At 25.6% G+C, this 23,685-nt stretch overlaps 2 protein-coding genes across 2 annotated transcripts; one reads left to right on the top strand and one right to left on the bottom strand.

Moving 5' to 3' along the window:
• The first annotated feature begins 5,067 nt into the window (after positions 1-5,067).
• LOC123297887 lies at positions 5,068-8,794 on the top strand. The gene is made up of 7 exons (XM_044879704.1): positions 5,068-5,123; positions 5,181-5,405; positions 5,471-5,734; positions 6,523-7,287; positions 7,514-7,723; positions 7,798-7,981; positions 8,549-8,794. The coding sequence occupies exons 2-7, from the start codon at positions 5,184-5,186 to the stop codon at positions 8,713-8,715; spliced, it is 1,812 nt and encodes a 603-aa protein (XP_044735639.1). The 5' UTR covers positions 5,068-5,123; positions 5,181-5,183; the 3' UTR covers positions 8,716-8,794.
• Positions 8,795-10,154: 1,360 nt separating this feature from the next.
• On the bottom strand, positions 10,155-11,373 carry LOC123298631. The gene is made up of 2 exons (XM_044880718.1): positions 10,987-11,373; positions 10,155-10,457 (listed from the first exon to the last, which is right to left on the bottom strand). The coding sequence occupies exons 1-2, from the start codon at positions 11,293-11,295 to the stop codon at positions 10,191-10,193; spliced, it is 576 nt and encodes a 191-aa protein (XP_044736653.1). The 5' UTR covers positions 11,296-11,373; the 3' UTR covers positions 10,155-10,190.
• Between the last annotated feature and the right edge of the window lie 12,312 nt (positions 11,374-23,685).

Raw genomic sequence — 23,685 nt, 5'->3', positions numbered from 1 at the left:
CCACGATATTGCCCTTCAAGAGCAATATGTAATGCTTAAGTTGCTTCGTATGTGGCTCTTCATTACATAAGATACAGATAATGTACATAATTTGATAATATTCATTGTATCGCCGACTTTGGGTGGCGTGAAAGGCGTAGCCATTGGTCAAAGAGTCTAACATCTAAAATACTTACTTTAATCGGATATAAATTTGTGATGCTGATATAGATGTATATATCTGTGAGAAGAGTGAAACCACGAAAAGCACGAAATAATTCGAAAAATTAGAAATACAAAAAAAACAAAGTACACACCGCTTGATTCGGCAGTGTAATCCACCTTTATACTATTGAAAGTAATTAACGACACGCTGACGTCATCGATTGATCATGGGGAAACTATCCCTGGCTGTTTTCTCAAGTTCAGACAAAAAACTTGGTTTTGAGTTATCAGTCAACATCAACGATCTAAAAACTGAGTGATCAAAACTTTAGAGTCCTTGAAAGTTTCGGAAGCCTCTGTGGGAGAGAGGTTAAACCATGGACAGTTTTCTAGATAATATTAGATAAATTAGGAGTTGCGACTTACCCCTGGAATTACTCCTTAAACTCAATAAGGCCATGTTTGATTATTCAAACAAAAGTTTCCTGCTCAATTATGCGTTAGTGCGGCGGTGAGTTAAACTTTGCATATTTTATTACAGTCTTCCTTCTTATTAATTTAGTAGCAGTTATACGTGATCCCGTGTACATGTTGCGACCATGGAGTCAAATGGAGAATTTTTTCTGTTTTTTAGGATGCTGAATTGCATAAGGCCTGCCCCGAGTTGGAAATGTGGTGAACCAACAATTCATAAAATACATATTTAAGGGTTTTTGACTCTATTGGGTCGTATTTTATGCTGAATCGAATCAAATACGGTTTAAATTCCGAAATATGGTAATGAAATCAGTAATATTCAAATTAAAATTAAGGTCCAAATTAAAATAAATTTTGGAATGAGTTGGTCTTAAGAATTTTTTTACAATGAATTGAATAAACCTAGCTCAGATGTCAAAATGTGGCGAAGGATCCTTAATTTTGATACAATTTCTCTCTGAGAACCGGTTTCATTCGATTCAGCATCCCAATATGACAATTAACCATTGAGCTCCAGGGTTACAACATGCACCTCATGAGACCATATATATCTGGTACTGATTTATATTAATCAATATACCAATTTACTAATATTGTCGTCTTACATAATTTTGATCACCATTCAATAAAATTTTTAGCACAGAAACATATCATTTAATTTTAAAAAAAGTTACTAAAAGTGAATTGTAATTTGTAAAGTTATATTATCAAATTTTGTTGGGTCCAAAAAAAAATTGAAAGGATAAAGCGATAGAATTTTAAAATGAATATGAAGCACTTTAAAAGTTCATGATGTTAATATAGCACATGTTTATAAACAGTGGGTTTTTTTTAGCAGAAAGGTCTGTGAAAAAGCTTAAGAATTTATAAAAACCGTGGTTATATAGTAATGAAGTTATGGTATCGTTCTTCTTGGTGTTTAAAAATGTTCGATGTTTTTTTATCTGCTAAATAAACCCACTGATTCGATCATTAAAAAAAAACGTTTAAAAGCTGTATTAAATCTGCATATTTTATAAGACAATATTTTATTCAAATAAAATGTGTATATTTTGAGTATGAATAATATAATAATTTATGAAAAATCTATAATTTAATAAAATTATTATTAATCAATTTTTCTTTTAAATAACCCTTAAAATAACAATTCCTTTATCATTTTATTTTTTCCTAGTATAATGGTAGGGAAGTAGAATGGGGTGTTGCACGTTTGCATTTTGCAGCGAATTGATTTAATATTAATTGTTTCACCTTAAGAATAGAAACAATTTTCCTAAAATTTTACACAAAAAATGGTAGTGTCGTTTTTTAGGCTTTCATTGCCAAATATCAAACATTGAACCCCCATTTACCAGCGAGTTCGCATGGCATTACTGCATGCCGAGCCCGCATGGCAGAATTGACTAAAATCAGTGATGTTTCTATATGTGACGAACTGACTTACTAAGTAATTAATAGCTCGACCCGTATGGAATTCCTTTCCCGTAGTTACCCGTGGCTAAAAAGTCTAAAACAACAAACAACAAACAAATCCCGCGAAAAAGTGTTGAAAAAAATCAAAAGTTCTTGAATTAATATTAGGAGAGCAAATTAATAATAGTAATTATATGTCTAGAGTATTTGGAGAGCATGTATAAAAACTAACACGTTTGCCTAATAAATTTATAAGCGGTACACTTTTCGACCATGAGTATATTTTTGGCAAGCTTAGACATAATAAGCTTGAAAACGAAGGGTGATCATGGAATTTGCTAAAGAAATAACGAAGATAAGGGTTGGACAGAAAAAAACTTGCTAGAGTAATTTATATATGATCCTATTATGTATGTATGTGAAGCATATTGTATTTTATAATTTAGTTATGATAAAGACAAATCTGTGAACTTTGCACGGCCTAGAGAATAAAAAAAGTATTGGGATCAAAATATGACGATTGACATGATCATTCATAAAAAAAGAAATAATGTAAGATTTGAGCAGTTTAAATCTAAAAACTTAGTACCGAAGGGTTAATATAAATTTTACCTACTTTGAATATAGGTGTTAGGCTCAAGTCATTCTTAAAACTCTTTGGTAAAAATATTTCATTTGGCTTCATGTATTTCATATAGAACTTCCTTTCTATACTTCTTTCGTGTAATAAATAGCTAATTACCCACTCCGAGTCCCTTTACCTGCTGCCCGCCAAAAGTAAATTGTCATGGTAATTCACTATATTAATGCGAGACAAAAAAAATTTGTAGCCATTTGCCTTTTCACGAAAATTTCCCAGAAATAAGAAACTAATCATGAATTCATCAAGAAAAATATTGTTTACAATCCGTGCGAATTGTTTATTACATACTCGAATAGTAAATGTAGTTCTAGTTCATACTTCTTGCTCCAGTTTCATATACAATTGGCAATTAATAATATGATGATATTATATTTTTTTCTATTACAACATTATTTGCTAGAAAATAATATGAAAAAACTTAATTGTGTTACAAATTTTCATATTGTACGTCTTCTTATTAAGTTTTATACATAAAGTTCAAAAATTATTGATTTTATTTTTACTTTCTCGTATTATTCTGGTGGGTAAGTTAAGTTCATTGCTCGTTAAACTCAATAATTTAATAATACATATGAAGAGACAGATAGATATTTAAAGTATAATTAAAATATTTATGTTCGGTAATTAGTTAACAACCCTCTTGCATAACACTCAAATATCCACGACTAGTAGGTAGGTTATAGGTTTTAATAACTATTTTTTTATTTACTTTAATTTATCTTTATTGTGTCTTTTACTTATAAGGTTTCTGTTTATATTTATTTTTTATCTAACAACAATCAATAAATACCTAACGGATAATCATATTAAAAATTATCCAAAAAATTAATACTCCTATCGGAATTATTAAAATTATACTCAGCAAACTACTATTTAAAAATTGTACTGTAATCTCCGTCCCGTTTCTTTCTACGTTATGTAACATTATGCAGAATAATTGTAGCATATAATCGTGTGTGCCAAATATAACATCGTAAAGAAAGATAATGCGGTTGATTTAAGAAAAAAAAATCATGGAGAATAAAAATAAATACCTTTGGCCTAAGTTACCTTAGATTTCGATTTTTGCCCCTAGATAATTTTTATTTATTTTATAAATACGTATTTCGACTACCAAGTAATCATCATCAGTATGAATTAGCTAATCGTAATTACTTTTATTATGTATGTTACTCGTTGCTAATTTGGTGGCGGACTGCACCTAAAAATTAACCATTTTTCTATACTAAAACGATAAGCAAACATAGACCGTTTATTCATAGATAGATATTCATAATATTTATCGATATTCATAAAAGGAGAGCCAGGAAAATAAAAAAGATATTTCTAGTTTAATAGAAGACACAACCACCTTGGCAATCAGCCTTCAGCCTACCAGCATACATAAATAGGCTCTACTATTTATTTCCATACTATTACCGTTCTATTTAAAAGAACTAAATATTCGCTTGCCGAAAAGATAGATTAAAAGATGATTTTTCAAAAAATTAACCATTTTTCTTGAATAAAACGAAAAGCTAACATACGGACCGATTATTCATAGCTAGAATCTCGAAGTTTTTGCATATTACTATATTATAGTATTAATAAAATCAACATAATTTTAATTCATCAACAACTTAAAGGTAGTACGAGCGCCGAGGTAATTTTAGATTTAGCGTTGAAATTTTGTTGTATCTTATTTTTAACTTTGATGATGAATTTTGTTATTACTTCATGAATCTAAATTATTAAACAAAATTTTCAATTTTCGTTATTTTAAAAATTATCTCTAGATATCGAAAAATTTTATTTTTACTTTTTGTCATATATTGTCAAGTTATAACATAATTCACCATCAAAATTGAAAATATATGTATATTTTTTTTAATTTGTGGCCCCACTTCCGTGCTCATACATCTTTAATTAGTCAGACACAACGGGTTTTCTTGTTTTCAATAATTGATTAAAGTTTTAACCTTAATTTAAATAATTATTATTTTATTGTCACCGACTAGTTTTCGGGAAATCGATGAAAAAATATCATCCATCTACCGTTTTCCCATAAGATCAATGTTAAATATGCCTATTTTTTAAATTATTTATTTAGTTAAATAATCGAGCAACTCCACCTAAAATTTTCAGAATTGATTTAGACGCAGTCCAACTTCATATAAAAAAATCAAGCTTTATGTAAAACTACCCTGACGCTTGTACTTTATTAAAACGTTAAAATCGTAGAAGATCAGAAGTACGTCAGACATTTTGAAAGGTATTCTAATTTGAATTATAAATACATAAGAATTATGTATACATGTCTCAATATTTTCTTACACTCCTAAGGTTTCCACAATTACCTAATAGAATAAAAAGAAAATGATTAGTAAATTACAATGGTAGTGTATGAAGCCGGAATTCAAACTGTAACATCACTTCGGCCACTGCTCTTCAGTTTTAGTTGAATAAAGCAAGCCAATTTAACTATTTACACAAAAACTGTTTTCTAATAAGTTTTGGTCGCCAGAGAATGGATTTTAGTTCACAATGGATATCAAATGAATTTAAAACTGAACATTTTTTACAAGGATTTAAAAAATTCGTACTGTTTAACAATACGGTTCCTGTGAATGGATCCTTGGAAGAAAATGTTCACCCAATTGAAAATACAAACGGCTCAAAAAATTATGGAATCGTGTTAGCAGGATTATTTTTATTGCTACTAATAAGTAATAAGCTCAAAACCATAAATGTAAGCATTTCTCAAAAAAGTAATTCGTCATTCGAAAATAATTTATTGTGTATATTTTATTTTAGATTGAGTTTTTAAAAGAGTTAAATGTACTTTTTAAATCAATTAATCAAAATTTATCAGCCCTGTTATGTTTGATCGTTTTTGTTGTCATTTTACCAATAATAGGATTGGTGTTAGGATGTTTTCTTTTTTTTCGTCTTATTGTTTTTTGTATTTTAAAACTGAAATTTGATGATCAATTTATTGGCCTATTAGCCGGAACTGATTGCATTTGGGCTCTTGAAGATCAAAGTTTATGCATTATAACTGGATTAGGAGTTTTAGAGGTAAGTAAATCGTTTAAAATATATAAAAATTGTATTTTCCTTACCAGTTAGTAACATCCCAGAACGAGCACAGAGAATTGCACTAGCTGTAGAATTCCTTTAATTTTATAACTAGTATGCTATGGAATGTAAAAACTGGATAAATTGATAATTTAACAGAGTGATGTAATCAAATATTTCAATAAACTTCATAATAATTTTGAGTGTAGACCAAAATAATGAAAAAATTAAAAATGCGAATTTTGTCATAAAATCGGTATACGGGTATAAAAAAACATTCTAAGAAACTTTTTGTAATAATTTTTTTCAATATCTCTAACCATCTCTGTCGCTAGGCAAAATATTAAGAATCGGCCTATTTGTCAATTTATACTATAGGCTGAGTTTAAATTTCAGGTTTAGGCTAAGTATCTCAAAAAATGTGACCCATTACTCTGTATGACAGTGCAATATTTCAAATCCATATTCCTATAAATAACGAAAATATGAGAATGTCTTCATCTTAAATTCGACACACTGTATGTTTGCACTCGAATATATACAGTGTGTCTAATTAAGTTGGCACTCTATGGAAAACTTGTTTATTATTTGTTTTATGAAAAAAGTTATTCTTGATAAAAAGTCCTGCATGGTCTACTGCTCAAAAACAAATAATCATATATCAATTTTTGCACTCGTATACGAGGTTAGTCGAAAAATATATCTAAATCTTGCCCAATAATAAAGAACTTTTTACAACAAAGTAAACCTTTTAAGTAGTTTAAAATTCAATAAAACATGATTTTCAGGTACCCGAATCAGAAACACCATTCGAAATTTATCATAAAATCAAAGAACGGGTTTACAATCGATTATTTTCGCATCCAATTCAATGCCCAAAACTGTTTTATAAACGGCAATCATTTATGGGATACTTTTATTGGGAATATCCAGAATCAATTCATGTAGAAGATCATGTACGACAAATGCCAAATTTAGGAAGATCAAAGCAAATAACAAAAGATACATTAGATTCTTATATATCGCAAATATCGAATGCACCGATGTATAAAAATCATACGAAATCATGGGAAATTTTAATTGGAAAACAAACGCTTGAAGATGATGTTAAGAAGAATTCCGGTATTCAATATTACCCAATCATATTTCGCGTTCATCATACTTTAGGTGATGGATATGCGTTAGTACAACTATTACTGGAAGCAATTGCAGAAACCAATATGCAAATGCAAAATAATGAAATTTTAAGAAAATATAAAAATTATAAATGCAAGGCAGCTTTAGCTGAGAATAAAAAATCAAAATTTGAAAGTTATATGAAACTCTTTTATGTACCAAAATTATTATTTAGTCAAATTATACGAAAAGCTGATGAAAATATTTTACATAATACACAATTATCTGGTGAAAAACTTGTAACATGGTGGTCAGATAACGCAAATGGGGAAATGTTAAATAAAGTGAAAAGAGTTCAACATTATTATTCAAATATACGATTTTGTGATGTTATTATTTCAGCGATTTCAGTTTCATTTTCAAAATATTTCCAACAGGTAATTTCCTAAAACATATATTTCTCGATAACGTTTTGGATAATTCATTTTAAGTCAATATGGTGGGAGCGCAAATAAATGCATCTGTAAAAGTAAGTATGCATATATTGCACAATTTAATTGCGCTTCCACCATTAATTCATTCATCATCTATAATATTATGCTCCATATGACTATCTATAAATGAAGTAGATATCTTGTACAATATTTCGGTTTATTATTTCAGAAATCTGTAAAAACTCCAAACACAATGACACTTGTAATTCCTGTTCGAGCTGAAATGGAAAACATCCAATTTGGGAACAAAATTGAATTAACTAATCGCTTTACAGTTGGATTCGTTGATGCACCATTAAATTTCGAACAAAAATCAATTCAACAACTTGAGAAAGTTCATATTCAAACTGAAAGATTACGAAATTCTTTGGAATTTGCTGTAAGTTTTATCATTAATATATTATTTTTCTTTTGAGTATTTGGTTGATAAGTTGGATAAATTATTTTTTCTAGGTAAATTATTGGTTAATCAAGGTTTTAGCCGGTGTATTACCATCTCAAATATTAAAAGTATTGTTATACAGTGAACATGCGACAGCAATTTCAAGTAATATTCCGGGACCAAGTAAAATTATTTTATCAGATGATATGTGCTTGAACGATTTGATATTTTGGATTCCAAATCGTGGAAGAACAGGTACTATAATTAATATTTTTATTTCATTTGTGTTATTTGTACACTATGTTTAGGGAATAAAAAAAAGTGAAATTTACAAAATTTAATAAACCCCCAGCAAATTTTACGGGTACGTACCCTAAGCTCGCACTTGAAACATATCTAAGAACACTCTCTATTAAATTAGATTTTTCCTTAAAGCCTCCGCAAAGATGAAATGAATAGCTAAAAACACTATCTATTAAACTACCTTTCAAACGAATCAAAAAAAATCAAAACCGGTTCATTCGTTTAGGCGCTACGATGCCACAGACAGACAGACAGACGGACAAGCAGACATACACCCACACATAGCGATCAAACTTATAACTCCCCATTTTTTGGTTCAGGGGTTAAAAAATAGCGCAGTGTAATGAAATTCTACAAACTTGGAGTTACATTTGAATCTCGAGATCACGTTTTGTCGTGAAAAAATTGTTTTTTTTACTAAGCGGAACATTATAGCTGAAAAAATAAATATGCTCTATCTTGGATCTCTTGTCATTACCTAGTTTTGTTTGTTTATTTTTTTAATTTTTTTAATTTTAGGAGTTGGAATATCAATTTTAACATATGGCAATCGTTTACAAATGGGCATTTCTGTTGATAAAGTTTTTATATCAGACCCAACTGAAGTCAAATCAATTTTAAATGAAATAATCAACGAAATTGAACATTTGGATTCAAACACAAGATCCCAAACGAAAGTTGATTGAATTGTAAAGCAATCATTTTGTAACACACTGTATTATATACAATGTTTTTCGAACTAAATATAATTTTTCTAAACATAAATATTTATTCTTTGCCCCATCTTATCCAGTTCTAAATTGAACCAGCAATTTCGAGAAGACCACATTTCTAAATATTTAAATTTTTCAAGAAAAACGAAATATTTTCTAATTAAGTAAAAAAAGTTTTCTAATTTAGTAACAAAAACATTTTTTAGTTCCTTTTCGAGGCATACTAACTGAAAATTATTGAATTATTTTGATGTTAACGTGAGTTATTTCTGTACGACATTTATGTAATTAACGCTTCGAATACTTAAGTAGACTTTGTATCCAGCAACGCCGTACATATTTGCCGGTGCAGGGGTGAGACACCAAGGGGTATGAAATTCATATTCTCAATTGTACCCTACAAAACTGACGCGATGGTGCTTAAACTTTTATATATAAGAGCATCTTTTTAGGCATGATTCCTTGTCGGTTATTTCACTCGAAAAATTTTAGCATAGGTTTGTAGTCAAAAAAGGAGAACCTTCCTATTAACATTTAGAGCTCTTATTTGGAGATAAATTTGTAGAGGTGCATAGCAGCGAATTTTTCAGTATCGGAAGTAATAAAACATAGTAAACTGTTTCGGTCCCCTCTAGTGTCGATACAGATGCACCTCTCTGGATGTAATCCTGGCGGCGTCCATGGATGGTCAATTCAAAGGAAGTTACAAGGAGAGTTTTTGTTTTATAAAGTTGGTAAGCGATCGAACAGGTAACGGCTAATCAATACATAGTATAAAACAAAATCGCTTCAATTCGTCGGTCTTTCCCTAATCCCTATGTATGCTTAGATTTTTAATGTTACACCACGGATTTCGATGCAGTTTTTTCTAATAGATAGAGTGTTTTAAGAGGAAGGTTTTATGTATAATACATACATAATATTGTAAAGTAAGGGGTTGAAATAGGAATTGAAAGGGGTGTGCTTCAAAAACTTAAAAGTTATGCATTGATTAAGCTCAAATATTGACTAACTATACAACCAGCTTCAAGGACTATTTTTATCTATTTTTAACCTTCGAGGAGTGGAAAGGTGGAGCGAGAAAGTGGGGATGAATAATCGAATATTTTCAAATATAGCCAAGTGGGGTATCAAAGACAAGAGCATGACGTGTACATTACAAAACTTTAACTCCTACACAAGGGGTTTTGGGGGAGGGTGAAAGTGGAGATCTTGTCCAGCAAATCGGGTAGTTCACAGCTAGTTGAAAATAATGAAAAATTCTCAAAGAAGTTTGATTGATTACAAAACAGTTAAAACACACTTATATTGTATACAATATTTTTAAAACAAAATACAATTTTTTTTTATATTAATATTAAAGTATAAATTTTTTCCATTATCGAAAAAAAGCATATGTAGGAAACGTAGGTACTTATAAACACACAATTAATTTATTAGCATTCATTTTATTGTATGGTTTCGTTCTCAAAATCGTCTGGTATATTTGAATCGCCACCTGCTTGTTTTTCATTGGAAAATTTTTTATTTAATTTCTCATCCATTACTTTTGTACGACATTTGACCATTGTTAATGGAACTTGTAATTCACACATACGTTCACTTATTTGTGCATGTGTTTCATGCATTTTATCAATCATTGTTGATACATTTTTTATATGTTCATGTATGTTTGCACTTGGTATTACCTCGTATCGAAAATCAGTCGGACCATCCTATGGGAAAATTGTGATTAAATATTTTATGGCAAAAATTATTGAGAACATAAAAATAATCAAAAATTTTGAGACATACATTTCAAATTTGTGGTCAAATTTAACCTACGTCTAAAATTTTTGAAGATAGTCGAGTTCTGGTACCGGTATTTCGCACAAACGTGAATGTTAGCTAAAAGATAACATCAAAAATGAAAAGTTTCACCCAAAATTATGGGCTTCAAAAAAATTCCATTCAGTTCGGTTAAAAATTTTTGAATGAGTGACTTTTGAATGGGTGAATTAAATTATCTCTCAAACGAAACAAAAAAACTCAAAATTGGTTCATCCGTTTTGGCGCAGCGATGCCACAGACAGACAGACACACACACATAGCGGTTAAAATTATAACACCCCTTTTTTGGTTCGGGGGTTAAAAAGAAAAAGGATTTAATCCTTACAACCCCTCCCCCACCCTGCAATCTGGTAACAAATTTTGGGTGCCACAATTTTTTTTTTTTTCAAAGAAGTCAATTTTATTGTTTGTTACCTTTCGAAAATATTGCAGTGCTACATACGCTCCAAATGTGAAAAAAGTAAATGTTAGCACGTCAGAAAATGTTATGCCACGAATGACTTGCGTGAAGTTACTTATTATGTATGTTGGTATTCGTAAAAATATGCCTTGGTCATGATTGATTCCGGTTGCTGCATGGGATACTGTTTGATAAACTGTTGATCGTTTGGCAGTTAACAAATTCAATATTCCATTAAAAATTTTTTCCATAATTGACGGTTCATATACAGGTTCATATATTATTTTCGTTATTTGGGTTACAAAATCTTCAATTATCTCCATAAAATTTAGTCACAAATGCATTTTGCGAGATACAAAAAAAAAAGAAAATTGCGAATTAATAAAAACTTAAATGTGATTGAGAATTGTATATGGATACTGACTGACAGTTATCTAAAAAATAATAAAAACAAAATAGAATAGGTGTTCATGGTTTTTTTGGGATCCCGTTGCCAAATGTCTAAAAAAAGGAACCTTCATATTTTCGCCATGTCCATCTATTTCTAAAATCTAAAAACCGATATTACTTTGCCACCCGTAGTTTGATTTCTCAACCTATTAACTTTTAAATTATGTGATGTAGAAATCTGGAAAAAATTGTTGATAGTAGTAGGTACTCGGCGATGAGAACTTTCAATGAAAATTATTGGGAACATGATACGATTAATATTGGAGGGGCCTTAGTTAAGTTTTTTGTACATGATTCGTTAACTAAAAAATAAGGAGGCAAGGTTGGCTTAATCAAATATTTTGTCAGCTTACGAATAGAGCTTCGTGAAATATTCACATGAGAAGAAAAGTTATTTCAAAATTTTTATCATATTTTTAAAGACCCACCCCGCTAAGGGAATTCTTTTTAGTGTGATCAAATTAACTTTTTGAATTATTTAATTCTGAGTTCGGAGAAAAAAATTGAATTTAGTAGATCATTATGATACAAATTGAAGAAACTAAAATCTAACATTTTTTGATGGTCGGAAAGGGTCCAAAAAAAATGGTAAAGTGGCCTAATCCGGTCTTTCGCGTCAGACACCCTCGGCTTGAGTTAAAAATAAAAAAGCTTAATAAGCTTAGGCGCCGTAAAAAGGCGAAAAAAATGAGCTGCGAATGAACCCGATTGGTCCATCGATGTCCCCACAAATTGCAAAAAACCATCGATTTTGCTCGAAATTTCAAAACTTCATAACTCTTGTTGTTTTAAAGATTCAAAGCTGAGATTTAAATGGATTGTAGCTTTTATGCCCATGAAGTATCACACACAATTTCAGCAAGATCGAATGTATACTTTTTGCAAACCGCATCAAAATGCAAAAAACAGGACTTTTGTAAAATGGCTCTAAAAAAGTTGTGGTGCGGTAACACGCTATTTTTTTTACGCGATCGTATGCTTCAATAGTTAAAATAATACCTACTAAAGTGCCAACCTCTTATCTTTAGTAAAAGTTACTAAAATATTAATTTTAAATTACTATTATTTTAAATCATAACATTAAAAATAGGATGGGAGTAATGGGAGCAATTGTTAAGAAACAAAAGTTATGTAACATTATAACAACAACAGTCACTTATGGAAGTACTAGGATTATTCTTGCTACCCGGGTAAAAAAATTATATATAATTATATACAATTACATATAATTATATATAATTATGTATAAGTATATATAATTATATATAATTACATAAATTTATATATAATTACATATAACAATATATAATTACATATAATTATATGTAATTATATATAGTTATATATAATTATATATAATAATATATAATAATATATAATTATATATAATTATATATAATTACATATAACTATATATAATTAAATATAATTATATATAATTACATATAATTACATATAAATTACATGTAATGATATATAATTTCATATTATTATATGAAATTATATAGAATTATATAGAATTATATAGAATTATATAAAATTATATATAATTATATATAATTATATGTAATTATATATAATTATATGTAATTAATATATAATTATATATAATTATATGTAATTATATAAAATTATATATAATTACATATAATTATATATAATTATATATAATTTCATATAATTTCCTATGATTATATATAATTATATATAATTATATATAATTATATGTAATTTATATATAATAATATGTAATTATATATAATTATATGAAATTATACATAATTATATATAATTACATATAATTATATATAAATTACATATAATTATATATAATTACATATAATTATATATAATTATATATAATTATATATAATTATATATAATTATATATTATTATATATTATTATATATAATTCTATATTATTATATATTGTTATGTATTATTATATATAATTATATGTAATTTATATGTAATTACATATAATTATATATAATTTCATATAATTTCATATAATTATATATTATTATATATTATTATATATTATTATATATAATTTATATATAATTACATATAATTATATATAATTATATGTAATTATATATATTTATATATAATTATATATAATTATATATAATTATATGTAATTTATATATAATTATATGTAATTATATATAATTATATATAATTATTTATAATTACATATAATTATATATAATTATGTATAATTATATATAATTACATATATTTATATATAATTACATATAACTATATATTATTACATATAATTATATATAATTATATATAATAATATATAATAATATATAATTATGTTTAATTATATATATTTATATATAATTATATATAATTACATATAACTATATATAATTAAATATAATTATATATAATTACATATAATTACATATAAATTACATATAATGATATATAATTACATATTATTATATGAAATTATATAGAATTATATAGAATTATATAAAATTATATATAATTATATATAATTATATGTAATTATATATAATTATATGTAATTTATATATAATTATATATAATTATAAGTAATTATATGTAATTATATGTAATTATATGTAATTATATATAATTATATGTAATTATATATAATTATATATAATTACATAAAATTATATATAATTATATATAATTTCATATAATTTCCTATGATTATATATAATTATATATAATTATATATAATTATATATAATTATATCTAATTATAAGTAATTTATATATAATAATATGTAATTATATATAATTATATGAAATTATATATAATTATATGTAATTATATATAATTATATATAATTTCATATAATTTCCTATGATTATATATAATTATATATTATTATATATAATTATATGTAATTTATATATAATAATATGTAATTATATATAGTTATATATAATTATATATAATAATATATAATTATATATAATTATATATAATTATATATTATTATATATTCTTATATATAATTATATATTATTATATATTGTTATGTATTATTATATATAATTATATGTAATTTATATATAATTATATGTAATTATATATATTTATATAAAATTATATGTAATTTAATATATAATTATATGTAATTTAATATATAATTATATGTAATTATATATAATTATATGTAATTATATATAATTACATATAATTATATATAAATTACATATAATTATATATAATTTCATATAATTTCATATAATTATATATAATTATATATTATTATATATTATTATATATTATTATATGTAATTTATATATAATTACATATAATTATATATAATTATATATAATTATATATAATTATATATAAATTACATATAATTATATATAATTACATTTAATTATATATAATTATATATAATGATATATAATTATATATTATTATATATTCTTATATATAATTATATATTATTATATATTGTTATGTATTATTATATATAATTATATGTAATTTATATATAATTATATGTAATTATATATATTTATATAAAATTATATGTAATTTAATATATAATTATATGTAATTATATATAATTATATGTAATTATATATAATTACATATAATTATATATAATTATATATAATTATATGTAATTTATATATTATTATATATTATTATATATAATTAAATATAATTATATATAATTATATATAATTATATTTAATTATATATAATAATATATAATAACATATAATTGTATAAAATTATACATAATTACATATAACTATATATAACTATATATAATTACATATAATTATATATAAATTACATATAATTATATATAATTTCATATAATTTCATATAATTTCATATAATTATATATAATTATATATTATTATATATTATTATATATTATTATATGTAATTTATATATAATTACATATAATTATATATAATTATATATAATTATATATAATTATATATAATTATATATAATTATATATAATTATATATAATTATATATAATTATATATAATTATATATAATTATATGTAATTATATATATTTATATATACTTATATATAATTATATGTAATTTATAGATAATTATATGTTATTATATATAATTATATATAATTATATATAATTACACATAATTATATATAAATTACATATAATTATATATAATTATATGTAATTATATATAATTATATATAATTATATGTAATTTATATATAATTATATGTAATTATATATAATTATATATAATTATATATAATTATATATAATTATATATAATTATATATAATTATATATAATTATATATAATTACACATAATTATATATAATTATATATTATTATATATAATTATATGTAAATTATATATTATTATATGTAATTATATATAATTAAATATAATTATATATAATTATATATTATTATATATAATTATAATTATATATATGAATTACATATAATTATATATAATTACATATAATTATATATTATTTCATATAATAATATGTAATTATATATAATTATATATAACTATATATAATTACATATAATTATATATAATAATATATAATTATATAAAATTATAAATAAATATATATAATTATATGTAATTTATATATAATTATATGTAATTATATATAATTATATATAATTATATATAATTATATATAATTATATATAATTATATATAATTATATATAATTATATATAATTATATATAATTATATATAATTATATTTAATTATATATAATTATATATAATTATATATAATTATATATAATTATATATAATTATATATAATTATATATAATTATATATAATTATATATAATTATATTTAATTATATATAATTACATATAATAATTTATAATTTACATATAATTATATATAATAATATATAATTATATATAATTATATATAATTATATATAATTATATATAATTATATTTAATTATATATAATTATAGCGCATAGGCGCCTAATTATAGGCGCCTAAGCTTATTAAACGCTTTTTTATTTTTAACTCAAGCCGAGGGTGTCTGACGCGAAAGACCGTATTAGGCCACTTTACCATTTTTTTGGACCCTTTCCGACCATCAAAAAATGTTAGATTTTAGTTTCTTCAATTTGTATCATAATGATCTACTAAATTCAATTTTTTTCTCCGAACTCAGAATTATCTAACAATTGACGCCATTTTTTTTTTATTTGATCACACTATTTTTACAATACTAGCGAAAGAAAATTACTTAATGTTTGATACTTTATGCATACAACGGAACCCTAAGTTTATGTGTATACGCACTCACGCACTTGGTCCATTATATAAAAATTACTATTTATCGGTATATTGATTTTATTTCATGTGCGGAAGATTTTTTTAAAACTTACAATTTTCTCGCATGCGTTAAATATAACTTTGTCGGATTTTTGTTAAAATTTCGTTATGTTTACTATTGATTCTATTTCGGAAATGAAACGTAAAAAATCTATTTTTACTATGAATGAGATTTCGAAGTGGTACAATGACGGAGCTTCTGGCGATCATAGAATGAAAGCTGAGGTATGAATGTATATTTTAACGAATTCCGTTTTTATCGGCTCCCCGTTTTAGTTTGATACACATACTTCTTAATGGACGTGCGACGGTTGCATTCATCAAAAGCCAAATTTACTTTTTACCGTCTAATAACTAAAGAATTTTGTACATAGTAAATTTTTTTTCATCCTGGAAATATTAAATATTATCGGCGAGTTTTAATTGACAAACGAAAATAAAATAAGATTAAGTTAGCCGAATTGGAGAAGACATTGTGTTATTTCGAGATTTTTTTCATCGTAAGAATATTGGCAGGCACTCCAGTCTTATCTTTTACGAGTAATTTAACATCAAAGGTTTGAAAATCTTAAGAAAGGCTTACCTCCCACCCATTAACTACAAAACTGTCACTCGCACGTGTATTTTTATTTAGTGCAAAAATTTATTACAATTTTGATGCTAAAATTTGCAAAAAATTTACACATTGAGAATAGCCCCGTAAGGCTAATTCAGACGTTGTTTAAATGTCCCAACTATAACTCATAAAGTACCATTTTCTCTCAAATTTTGGTAATTTTACTTACAGTTATCAGAATTGAATAATGTAGACAAGGCTAATTCATTAGCAGCCTATTTTGGACAAATATATAAATTAATAAGAAAATTGGAATATAGTTTATCGATATCACGGCATTTAGAGAATCAAGAAGCAATTCGTATAAAACTTTTACAAGCAGAAAATGCACGACTAATGAATCAAATAGAACAATTAACTAAGAAAAACGAAAATGAAGAAATAGATGAAGTGATTAATACAAATAATAAAAGAAATAATGATCTTCGTATCCACGAGCCATGTTCTACAATGAGTTTGGTTAATCTCCAATACAAGTTAGTTTCCATGTTAATCAATTTATAGTCAGCAGAAGACATACATTTTTATATAAAAATCCTAACCGTCTGCAGAAATGCTGCAAAACTGGCATCATGCAAAATTGTTTAACACAAATTTATAATTTTTATAATTAAATTACTTTAAGTGATCATATTGTCATTAAACATAGCTTAAAATGATCACAATTACCCTAGTGGAAAAAATATTTGAAGAAATAATACTTAATTAAGTCTTAATAATTCTTAGAAACTCTGAAAGTCTTAGGAACTCTGAAAAAGTCTTAGTAACTCTGAATAACTCTAGATTTCTCAACGTTTTTGAACTGTCTAATTCAGACTTAATAATGTCTGGATAACTCTGAATTAGACAGGTTCAAAAACAAAGAAATTCAGAGTTATTCAGAGTTACTAAGACTTTCAGAGTTTCTAGAACTTATTAAGCCTTAATCTTTCTTCATAAATTTTTTATTATTAAACTATTCGATACCCTTTTTTACTTTCAACACCCACTGAAACTTCTAAATAACTTATTGTTATAGCTATAATGAACTGTGGGAGTCTTATCAAAAAATTTTAGAAACATTAACAAATAAGGACCAACAATTAAAAAAATATAAAGAAAAAGTGAATATTATTGAAAAAGAATTAAATGATGTTAAAAATTTAAATATTGAAAAAGACTCTAAAATCTATGAATTATGCTTAAAGTATCTCAGATTAAAACGCAGACGCGACAAAGTGGTAATTTATTTTTTAGTAACTTACAATTTATTCAGAGATAACCACACTTCAACATAGTACAGACTATGAGATAGAAGAAGTGAAAACAAACAATTGACTGAGTTAATTGTTGAAATACCATGTATTATAAAATTTGCACCTAATTTGCGCGCTCGTAGGTAAACAGTGATGTTTACAAACAAAAGTGGTTTATTTATTGATAAGGAACATTTTTATACCATGTATATATGAAATATACATAGTATATTAAATTTAGTCCCAAGTTTGTAACGCTTAAAAATAATGATGCTAGGAAAAAAATTTTGTCATAGGTGTTCATAAAATCACCTAATTAGTCCATTTCCGGTTGTCCATCCGTCCGTCTGTGGACACGATAACTCAAAAACGAAAAAAGATATCAAGTTGAAATTTTTACAGCGTACTCAGGACGTAAAAAATGAGGTCAAGTTTGTAAATGAGCATCGTAGGTCAATTGGGTCTTGGGTCCGTAGGACCCATCTTGTAAACCGGTAGAGATAGAACAAAAGTTTAAATGTAAAAAATGTTCCTTATCAAAAATTAAACAACTTTTGTTTGAAACATTTTTTCGTAAACATCACTGTTTACCCGTGAGGGCGCCAATTAGGCGGAAATTTTATAATGTGTACTATACTTGATTATCAGTTATGTATGTGTAATGTGATAAAGAAATCAACACTAACTATGCATGGTATTTCAACAATTAATTCAGTCAATTGTTTGTTTTCACTTGTTTATTCATAAATATTTAAACTATTCAATAATAAAAAAATTACTAAAATTTATTTAAACGAATAGGCAGCTCTACTTTGCGTATTCCATTCAAAATTATTAATTATTCCAAAATTACAAGTATTGGTTTTTTCGATTTTTTGGAATTTTTTTAAGGGGTACCCCTTTATACAAAATCGAAAAAATCGAGAAAATTTGTTTGTCTCTGATTTTGATAAAACTCTGTTTATAAGATAATTTTGACCCAAAAAATTCAAAAATGGTATTAATATAACGGTTAGGCAACTAGTTTCGGGGATATCGAGCCAAAATATGGGATAATGGGTGATATTTCAAAAACTATGCTTCCAATCATCAAATGAATACGATTTTTGAATTTTTTGGGTCAAAATTACCTTATATACTACGTTTCATTCAAATCAGAACCAATAAATTTTTTTCGATTTTTTGAAATTTTTTTAAGGGGTACCCCTTTACAAAAATCGAAAAAATCGAAAAAAAAATGTTGGCTCCGATTTCGATAAAACTCTGTTTATAAGGTAATTTTGACCCATAATTTACAAAAATCGTATTTATATAACGATTAGGAAACTAGTTTCGGAGATATCGATCCAAAATATGAGAAAATGAGTGATATTTCTAAAACTATGCTTTCAACCATCAAATGAATACGATTTTTGAATTTTTTGGGTCAAAATTACCTTATATACTACGTTTCATTCAAATCAGAAACCATAAATTTGTTTCGATTTTTTGGAATTTTTTTAAGGGGTACCCCTTTACAAAAATCGAAAAAATCGAAAAAAAAAATGTTGGCTCCGATTTCGATAAAACTCTGTTTATAAGGTAATATTGACCCATAATTTACAAAAATCGTATTTATATAACGATTAGGAAGCTAGTTTCGGAGATATCGAGCCAAAATATGAGAAAACGAGTGATATTTCTAAAACTATGCTTCCAATCATCAAATGCATACGATTTTTGAATTTTTTGGGTCAAAATTACCTTATATACTACGTTTCATTCAAATCAGAACCAATAAATTTTTTTCGATTTTTTGGAATTTTTTTAAGGGGTACCCCTTTACAAAAATCGAAAAAATCGAAAAAAAAATGTTGGCTCCGATTTCGATAAAACTCTGTTTATAAGGTAATTTTGACCCATAATTTACAAAAATCGTATTTATATAACGATTAGGAAACTAGTTTCGGAGATATCGAGCCAAAATATGAGAAAATGAGTGATATTTCTAAAACTATGCTTCCAATCATCAAATGAATACGATTTTTGAATTTTTTGGGTCAAAATTACCTTATATACTACGTTTCATTCAAATCAGAACCAATAAATTTTTTTCGATTTTTTGGAATTTTTTTAAGGGTTATAGGGTCATAGGGTCATATATTATTACCTCATTCACGAACTTAGGGTCACTTTTAATGTGTTGTGCACGCTATCAAAATTTCAGCTTGATATCTCTTTTCGTTTTTAAGTTATCTTGTTCACAGACAAACGGGCAGGCGGACGGACAACTGGAAATGAACTAATTAGGTGATTTTATGAACAACTATACCTAAATTTTGTTCGTAGCATCAATATTTTTAAGCGTTACAAACTTGGGACTAAACTAAATATACTATGATATATTTCATATATACATGATATACTTAATAAGAGAGAGTGTAGATGAGATGTATAATGTAAATTTATGCACTTAAATCTAAACTCGCTCTCGAACATTTCAGTTTTAGCAACCTAAATATGTGGTGCAATCGCCGATTTAATACACTTAATAAGGCTCTCTAATCTCTAATTTGACCGTTGATTGAATGTGAATTTCATTATGGTTAATTTACACCAACGCTACGAGACGAACAATAAACAGTTAGCGAAAGAACGTTCGATAATTAAAATCATCTGATGGACAAATCTTAGTTTCATAGTTTACTAATTAAATGAATATTTAACCGTCTGTAGCTTGTCGCGCTGATGTAACTTTATTATTAGTAGTAGTAGTTTGTTTCCGTCATAATGTTAGAATTAAACGACAGTATTAATTTCCTGAATTTTTCCAGTAACAAAAAATATTGGAATTTTATTTGTTTTTAGGAATATAACATGAAGAAAGATATTAAAAATTTACAACAATTTTTACCTAATATCATGAAACAATTTACAAATTATGAAATGAAAAATTGTGCAAATGACGATTGCAGCGTACATAAACGAAACAAACGGTTTTTGAAAAAATATTTGTACAATAATCCCTAAATTGATTATTATAATTGATTTATGTCTAGAAATAATAATTATGTATGTTATTAATTGATCTAAATACAGATTATAAACTCCCAATGAAATTTAGGTATTGCATATTAAAAATATATGTTGTGTTACAAGCTTTGAAGTCCTGCTCTGTAGGACGCGAACAGTGTTGCCAAACAATTTCGAACAAAACAAATAAAAAAAACCGATATGTTTAAAATCGGTTGACTCGTTAAAAATGCGGTAGACTCTGTATTTTTTACTTAAATTTAGCTTTTTACTGAATTTAAAAATTCATAATTCACAAAATTAATGATATAAAATTACAAAAATTGTTTAAAATTAAATTCAAAATATCCGTCGAGATGTGAAGGGTAGTTAGCGTGATTATTCATTATTATAAATGCGCCATCCAAATAATAATAAACGGTAGATTACAAAAAAACGGTATAACTATCAAAACACGGTAGACCTATCGTTTTAACGGAAAACCTACAGGCAACACTGGACACGAATAACATAGATCCGAAACTGAAGTAACAAACAGGTAATAATAATGCAAGGTTTTATAGATTATAGGGTTTAATTTAAGGAATGAGGTACAAAACAATAAAACTCGAAAAATTCGTTCTTTTTAAAAAGATCTCTATTTTTTCAATAATAACAAACAAATTTAAAAGAGATATATTTTTTATCCAGTAGTGATGTACTGCTTTATAACAATAAAAATTAATTTTAATTCAAAAACAATGCTGCATTGAACAATTCTGATTTAATAATTGATTGATTTTTTTCAACTATCAGTAGTTTTTTAAAATGCCCAAGAAAAAATATCCACAGAATTTAATTTGTGAACTACCGATGAAAACTAATAATAATTTTTAAACATACAAATTTTCGTGTTTTAAAAAATTTCTAAATCAGAATGTTCAATTCAACAATGTTTACGAAAAACAATTGTATTCAACAAATTAAAAAATTAAAATAAAAACAGTTAAAAATTTGTATACTACAATTTTTTTCTTATATTATAGACGTGGTATATATTATCACAGATGTGTTTTCCCATGGAGTTTTATTGTTAGTTTCTTACAAATGAGAACGTTCATAAAAGTTTTTTTTTTTAAGTACAAGAGTTTTGTGCAAAGATTTGTTGAATAGTCAAAAATGTAAAGATATATTTTTTGGCACGCCAATCTTTTGTTTTTTAATCACATCATTTTTATAAAACAAAATTTACAAAATAAATTTGGTTCAAAAGCAGTCAACAATTGCAAATTCCGATAGTTCAAAATTTGACTAATAATGATGAAAGTACGTAGTGTATATTCTTTAATTGCTGTTTCTTGATATACTGCTCGACGACAGCGTCATGGTTCACGTAGTAAAATCAATAGGCAACATATTTTTCCATTTTATTTTTTATTAACATCTGCAAATATAACCTATATTTTGTTCATATGTATCATGGAGGTTAGAGAGAAGAAGAACGATCGCTACGCGCTAAAGCATTAGCACGCCTGTCCCTGAAAATTCTTCGGTAGGTAGTATCTGCGAAGTTAGCTGTTTATGAGTATAAGTAGATGAAGTTAGTTCCATAATGTACAAAATTAACAACAGTCCGCTTTTATTGAGATAACTTAGCGATCGCAACGCCTCACTTATTTTGTCCGTATTTCTGGGACACTATTTCCTACAGCGATCGTTCTCCTTCTCTCTAACCTCCATGATATGTATATAGAAATGTATTTACTCTCCCTATCCCGTTCAAGTTACATTGCACAGTATATAAATAGAGGCATTATAATCGCATGGAGATGTTAATAGAATAAAGAAAGTAAATACATTTCTATATAAATTTGAACGAAATAAAGCATGTGTTCGTCTATATATCTCGGAACATTCATATTCGTTTTAGATACTTACACACTTGAAGCGCACACAAGTTGTGTTTCTAGGTTGACTCTAATTTACTCACCACACTTGAGCAAAAGCCAAGTCGAACCAGTGTATTGCGATGATGAACGTAAGCGTCGGTGCGCTTAAGCATCATATAAACCATA

The sequence above is a fragment of the Chrysoperla carnea genome, chromosome 4 (genome assembly GCF_905475395.1).
Source record: "Chrysoperla carnea chromosome 4, inChrCarn1.1, whole genome shotgun sequence".
Lineage (NCBI taxonomy): Eukaryota > Metazoa > Arthropoda > Insecta > Neuroptera > Chrysopidae > Chrysoperla > Chrysoperla carnea.
This window is presented reverse-complemented; position numbering and strand designations above follow the sequence as displayed.